The following is a 7,500-nucleotide window of genomic DNA, read 5'->3' on the forward strand; positions in this document are numbered from 1 at the left end:
TCTGCGCGCCTTCTCGCTCGTTTTGTTCTCCTTAAGGAGGCTCGAAATAGTTTCTCCTTTTTTCAAACAAATAAATATATTCTGTCCTTAGATACAATTAGGGTAATCATATCAAGACGAAATTTGGCCAGGATATTAAGTACCCATCGTAGATTTCTCACATTATGTTTTCCTCCAAAATAATGTTACCATGGCAACGATATTAGGCATTTCTTTGAGCCTTAAAATCAACATATGTGGTCCGTTTTGGAGAAACGGGACGGTGAAATTTTCCCATTCATCGTTACCAGATAATGTTAGAAATACTCTCTAAAATATTTAAAATTCGACAAAATCTGTAGGTCAGTTTTTCAGAAAAATAAGTTTTTTCGAATTGTGTCTCTAATTATTTTTTTCACCTACAGAATTTTTTTAAATTTGAAAGACAAACGGTTTAAATTAATCTAAGCTAACATGCAAAAAATGAAAAAAATTCACCGTCAGCTCATGATTCAAAATGAAATCTAAAGGCCACGTTACACGAGGCAATTTTTCTTGCAACTCGCATCGCAACAACGTTGCGTTGCAAGTTGCGAGAAAAAATGCACGTGTAACACCCCATTTTGCAACTGCAATTGTTGCGTTGCAATTGTTGCTGTCTGTAGTGCGCGTCACTACAGACAGCCGTTGAGAATTTAAACGCGTGATAAGACTGTATGGGAAATAAAATACCGTCGATTATGAAGCCTAAAAAATGCTCAATTTAACGTTCATTCAGTAAAGTGAATAAAAATGACTCACCTCTGGTGTATTCTTGTGCCTTTTGGAGCTTATTTTACCGTTTTGGGAAGTCCGTGTTTTCAATGTTCTAAGACGAAGTCGAGGCTGCACACTAAGATTTCGACCGTAGTCAGCTCAGAGGCGGTTTGCGCCGCGATTTTTTCACGCAAAGCTAAAGCCACATCATTTGCGAACCTCGGTGAATGTTTCGTCGTCAAAAATCCCCGCGCACTTGGCTGGAAATGATTTTTGACTACGAAAACATTCACGCAAACCGCCTCTGAGCTGACAACGGTCGAAATCTTAGTGTGCAGCCTTGACTTCGTCTTACAACATTGAAAACACGGACTTCCCAAAACGGTAAAATAAGCTCCAAAAGGCACAAGAATACACCAGAGGTGAGTCATTTTTATTCATTTTATTGAATGATCGTTAAATTGAGCATTTTTTAGGCTTCATAATCGACGGTATTTTATTTCCCATGCAAAGTTTTATAACGCATTTAAATTCTCAACGGCTGTCTGTAGTGACGCGAACTTGGGCTGCCTATGAAAGAAGTTGCCAACGTGTAACGTAACATACCCGCTGCAACTTGAAAGGTTTTTTATTCGTCATCGTTGCGTTGCGAGTTGCAAGAAAAATTGCCTCGTGTAACATGGCCTTAAGATGGGTACTTAATAACCCGGACAAATCTCGTGTTGATATCATTACCCAAACTATATCTAAGAACAGAATATGTTTATTTCTGTAAAAAAAAAAAGGAGAAACTATAATTGGAGTTAACTTAAACCTTCGGACAAAGACACAGTTGACTCTTAATTTAGCGCTAAGCTTAACCATCGGTGACGTAATATTAAGCAAGCCACGGGTGTTTTGTGTTTCTGTCACTCTTCATTTCCTTAGGGTGATCCTGGCCTGGATGGTAATGTTGGAAAAAGAGGACCTCGAGGTTCAGATGTAAGTGTTAACTTCTAGAGAAGTTATGCTTGGATTAGTACTTAACAAGGAAAACGAAACCTTTGCCAAGCCATCTTTCAACTAAACGTGACTGAAAATGCATCAAACAAGAATCAATTAATAAGGCTTTTCGCAAAAGTAATATACCAAGCATTCTGATTGCTCAAGGAGCAAACAAAGTCAGAGATAGCCAATCAAATGTGAGCCCTGGTTGGCGCAATTTATGGCCAATTTATGGCCCAATTTTTGCGTGATTGCGTGATACGCGTGCGTTGCTTCTTCTTAACCATGTCGAATTTTTTCATGTATATTATTTATAAGGAATCACATGTTCTTTCTCAGTTTGGGATAAATAATTTTTCTAAAGAGTATCGCCCCCATTAGGCCATTTCCGAGTTCATGTCTGTCTCCTCTTCAAAGCGAGTCTAAGTGCTATAGGCGCCTATGGTCCTGCGGAAACTCCAGTATTTCTTTACAAAAGTTATGGGTCCGTACCGCTTTTTTGACGGGTTCGGACCCAAATTTTTCTGTAGTGTAAATACGCCTTTAAACTTTTTTGCAGGGTCCCAAAGGGGTAGAAGGAGACCAAGGTGACGCAGGAAGTGTAGGACAAAAGGTTTGTTTTGTTTTTGTTTTTTTTTTGTTTTTTATCCAGCTGTTTTTTTACGAAGGGCAGTCACGCACCCCTTCCGTAATTTCGACGCTTTTTGCAAAGTTCATTTGCATTTCCACTATCTTTTCCTTACGCTTCCATTCTCACTGTAGGCGCTTAAATTAACGACCTCTCGCTGCTTCGAAAAATAAAAGATGCCTTAGTAAAAGTTATTTTGTAACCATTAGCAACCACTTCTGCTGTTTCAACATACTGAGACTTTGCTGAAGAGCCCAAAAGTCTGCATTTCGTGGGCAACCAGGCAGAGATAGTTGTTCGGGGCGCCTGCAAAAACAGGAGCGTGTTCTATGGCGAGAAATTTGATTAAATCGCTTAGAAAGACAATGTCCTTTAATTTACTGTAGGTAGCGCTTGAATTATATGTATTCATGAATCAATTCAGACCCAAAGGCTGAATTACGCTTAAATTACATAAGGAATAGTATATATCCACATTATAAGCCAATATTAGCCAATTACAATGTCTAAGAATTGTATGCGTTAAAATTTATAAAAATAAACTGTTCTTTTGGTGGAAGTCGTAGGGTTGGCAGATGTTCGTGTTCTTCTGAAATTAGAAAGGCAGGCGAATTTTGTTGGCACAAGTTTGTTTAGTTTATGTCCAGGATTACATGCATCTTTAAATCGAATAACTTGGAAGTTATTTCATCTCGCCTCTCATACATGCAAGGTCCAGGATTACATGCATCTTTAAATTAAATAAGTTGGTAGTTATTTCATCTCGCCTCTCATACGTTAGGCTGTTTCTTTCCTTGAAAGCCTAGTCATAACTTGTATATGGATAGATTATTCGCAGTGCTCGTTTCTGACAGTACTCCAGGTCATTAGATAAGTATTGTGGCAGGCTGTTATGATATAATGCACATGCGTATTTCATCACAGATCTTATACATGTGATGTAGAAGGTTGTAAGACCTTTAGGTTTTACTTGAGCTCGTTTCATTTGGCTCAGAAACTACAAACGTTTGTTAACTTTCTTAATAACTTCGTACACATGGTCATTCCACTTGAGATCACTAGACAAGGTTACGTCGAGAATTTTTGTTTTCTGTACACAGTCAAATGTTCTTATTATTGACCTTTATAGGGTCAAAGTCTCTTTGGGATCGCGCAAACGTAATGCGCAGTTCTTTACACTTGTCTTCGTTGATTTGGAACCTGTCAGCAGACACTTGTTTGGACAGATCGTCAACATATTGCTGGATCTTGCTATTGTGGTTGTTAAGTACCGTCGCAGAGATAGTAGAGTATGGTCTACGTACTTCCACAAGGAAACACCTCCGATTGATAGGTCGTTGATCATGATAGTAAAGAGCCACGACTCAACTTGGTCCCTTGGGGGACTCCAGATGGAATATCCCCACATTCGGAATGACAATCCTGAGAAAGCTAGTCAGGAAGCCTTTCACCCAGGCGACAATACTGCATGCTATGTAGGCCAAAGGTCGTGAGTTTCTGCGTTAAGATCTCGTGGTCGATGAGGTCAAAGGCCTTTCGAGAGTCAAATAAGACCGCTCGAACGGTAACACCGTTTCCGTCTGTTTCACTCAGCCATACGTGAAGCATGCTAATGAGTGCAATAGTAGTATAGGATCTTGGGACCGTTCCATATTGACGTTCATCTACTTTGGCTAATATCCCAGGTTTAATATATTCCACTATATAATCCTTTGCGATCATGGATAACGCAGGTATTAGTGATATTGCACGGAGATGTTTGTTCACGTTTTTAATGGGTTTCTGCTTTGGTAAGGGAACATTGTGGGGGTCTTTCCACAACTGTGGGAGCCTTGCATCTTTGAACGAAAGGTTTATTATATCAGCAATTGGCTGGGCAGGCAAGTCCGCATTTTCTTTTAGGAGCCATGCGGGAACGCCGTCGGGACCAGTTGCTTTAGATGGATTTAGTGAAGACAGCTTCTTAAACACAGATATTTCAGATAATTGAAACGCAGGAACTTCATCGGTGGTTTGCGCATCGGTGTTAGGCTGTAGAGGTTCAAACTCACTCATCACAGACAAAAAGGCGTCGTTGATGGTGTTAACGACATCCTTCAAGGTGGGCGAGGAATTCGGTTTACCGCAGTCGATGTGCTGATATAATGATGTTAGCTCAGTGTCTTTTGGTGTTGACATTCCGCTAAGTTTCTTAACTTCGCTCCACCAAGTAGCTGGCTTACTCTTCTTTAGGTGTTCGACCTTGAACTCATAGAATTTCGCACGACATGATTTCCTTTCTGGATTCACTCGATTTCTCAAGGCTCGAGGCGTAATCCCCGTTCGCTAGTGCTTTCTGGCTTATGCTGATGAGACGCTTCAACTTCTGGTTTTCCCAAGCGGGCTCGTTAGGATGAATGGTCTTAGACTTTACGGGAAGGAGAAAGTTTATACCGGTGTTAACAATGTCTTCAAACATTTTCACTTTACTTCCGCACGTATCAATACTGTCAATCATTATTTCGATGTTTACTTCCTCTAAATATATGCGCATGGCTAATATCTTTGTCGGCCCGTAGGTCTCGTGACTTAATTAAGATTGTCGATTTTGCGACTTGTGTGGTTTGTTCTTGTTGTGGCTCCTGAAGAGATGTCTTTGATTTGATGTTGGCGTGATTCTCGGTCCTTCACTCACTTTCCTGCTCTTGTTCCGCCGTATCTTGGCCATTTTCCTTCCTTAGCGCTGATTGGCTGAGACCGAGGGCATTTTTTCTTAATCGAGGGCATTTTTGGTAATCAAGAGAGGGCTTGATTACTTGATCCTGATTGGTTAATTTTGCCCTTTATTGATAAACAAGTAATCGCATGAGTCCTCGTACTATTAAGGATTAATTGCACTTGTGTTTTGGAAATTTTCCAAAACACTCGTGCAATTAATCCTTAATAGTACTCGGCCTCATGTGATTACCTATACTTAAATAGACTTCTACTTAGTAACGAGCTGATCTCCACCATTCTGATTAAAGGCCAAATTCTGGAGATTTAGACTTCAAAATGTCGAAATTTACGGGAGCTGCCACACCGAGGCGCATCACATTAAGCTTATCTGAAACGCGAACGGCGAAAGCGACCACGTGACCTTGATTTTCCCGCCATTTTTGGCGTTTGCCGGTTGTCGTTTCTTCGTGAAAGTAGACATTTTCGCGTTTGTCGTACATGTGGAATTCTCTTCTCGTTTTTCTTTTACATAACAATTTGTTTGTGGAAAAACAACCCCAAAACCGTTTTCCGGTAATTAAAAAAAAACGTTGGTTTCATGTTTTTTTTATCGTTTATAACTGACTCCTTACCACAATTTTCTTCATAAACTTACATTTACTCACAAAACAGCTTCATCGAAACTCACAAAATTTGACCGGTAAGGATTTTCATTTTATATAGCGTCTTTTTCTACGAACAGTGTTTAAAAAACACCAAGTTTTTTGTAATTGCTGAACTAAATACTCGAGATTAACATAGTCCATTCAGGGTTGCCGGGCGTCATCCGAAGCTTTAAGTCACAAGCTTTACAAATTACTCCATTTTACGTGAAACGTACGACAAGCGAACTTTTGCCGTGTCACGTAAATGTGATTTGCAAATCTCTCTATTACCCCCATAGCTTATATGGGAAGGTACGTTAGCGGTTAATCAAGCGGGACTCCTGAACGCAGGGTCGTTGTTCGAGGTCAAGTTTTGTCATTGTGTTGTTTCCTTTGACGACTAACTTTGCTCAAGTCCACACCTCCATCGCCCAGGTCCCGGTATTTTGAAGGGTGGATAACGCTATCCACTGGATAATCCACCGGATATCTCAATTGGTTTTGCAAGTGTTTATCCGCTGTATAGTGATTTATCCGGTGGATAGAGTTATCCACAAGCGACGCCAGGTGAATGAATGCGCACCGGTGACATACTAAGATATTAGCATCCCGTCAAGGGTGTAGTAGCAATACGAAAGGGTGCCACTTTGCTTGCCATTGTTAAATGCCAAGGTCCTCCCATTTTAAGCGTGTCCATGTAACATAAAACGGTTAAATAAATGAATTGAAACATAACTTGTTCACAGGGAGACACCGGCTATACCGGAAAACCTGGCAAGGTGGGACCCGATGGTCTTCAGGTGAGTCAGAGTATTTTACAACAACAACAACTTTATCGTCCTTTTCCTAACAAAACAAATTCCAATGAAGGAGATGAAATAATAAAGAGTAATAGCTTCCTTAAGGGGGGTGGCTGTTGACTACCAAACCGTTGCTATGGACCCCTTTAAATAGTCCAAGTGTGTTTCATTAAACATTTCTTTGTCTGGTTAGACTCACAACCATATTTGGTAAATCACATGAACAAAACAGAGAATGCCTAAAAGCTCAGCGAGTTAACTATGTTTTTCACAACTTTTTAACGCAACAGAATGAGGACATTCTAACACAAAATCTGTAGCATGGATTAAAAAAAACTATATCCCAAAAAGATTATGACGTCATAAGGCCCTCCTTTGATAAACTTTTCAAAATATTAGTTCCATTTTTTGCTCAAATAGAAATGCCATGCTACAGTTTCGCAATCCCATAATGCAATACGTTTTGGGGGTTTTCTTTGCCTAAGAACAATACAAGTTAATTACTCTTGGGACTGTATCATGCTTCAGTGAACTGGATATTTATTATTTTAATGCAAATAACCCCTCAAAATAAACTGTATTATGGGATTTGCAAAAATAGGGAATTGCGACAAAATTGTTCTCTGAAGGTCTTAAGGTTTCATAACCAATCCCTCGGTTAGCTATGATAAGAATATAACTTCCGGTTACTGAAATCATTTTGCGATGAATTCCAAGTCATTCGGCATGGAAAGTGTGCATAAACTTTCCAGAAATAAAATTGGAATGAACAGTATGTATGTTTGGAGAAAAATTGACAATTATTTTTCGTCGTGTGCTCACGGCCTCCATATAGATCCTCAAATTTGATTATTTTGCGCCATTTTCAAGATGAGAATGTACCAAAATGTAAAACGCAGTTCCAGGGCGTGCAAACCCTTAGTTGTTATTCATTAAGGGAGCGTTTTTTTTTATTTGGGAAAAATCCGAAAACGGATTCTTGAATCCAAAAACGGATTTTGCGTTTTTTTGG

The 7,500-nt window shown here is 39.7% G+C and overlaps 1 protein-coding gene across 1 annotated transcript in view; it reads left to right on the forward strand.

Annotated features, from left to right (window-relative positions):
* Positions 1-7,500, forward strand: part of LOC138040104 (collagen alpha-2(I) chain-like) — a 104,107-nt gene that overhangs the window by 81,464 nt on the left and 15,143 nt on the right. The window contains exons 55-57 of the mRNA XM_068885895.1: positions 1,663-1,716; positions 2,279-2,332; positions 6,435-6,488. Of these exons, the coding sequence (XP_068741996.1) occupies positions 1,663-1,716; positions 2,279-2,332; positions 6,435-6,488 (162 nt within the window). The remainder of the gene's footprint in view (positions 1-1,662; positions 1,717-2,278; positions 2,333-6,434; positions 6,489-7,500) is intronic.

This window comes from Montipora capricornis, chromosome 1, assembly GCF_036669925.1.
Source record: "Montipora capricornis isolate CH-2021 chromosome 1, ASM3666992v2, whole genome shotgun sequence".
Classification (NCBI taxonomy): Eukaryota; Metazoa; Cnidaria; class Anthozoa; order Scleractinia; family Acroporidae; genus Montipora; species Montipora capricornis.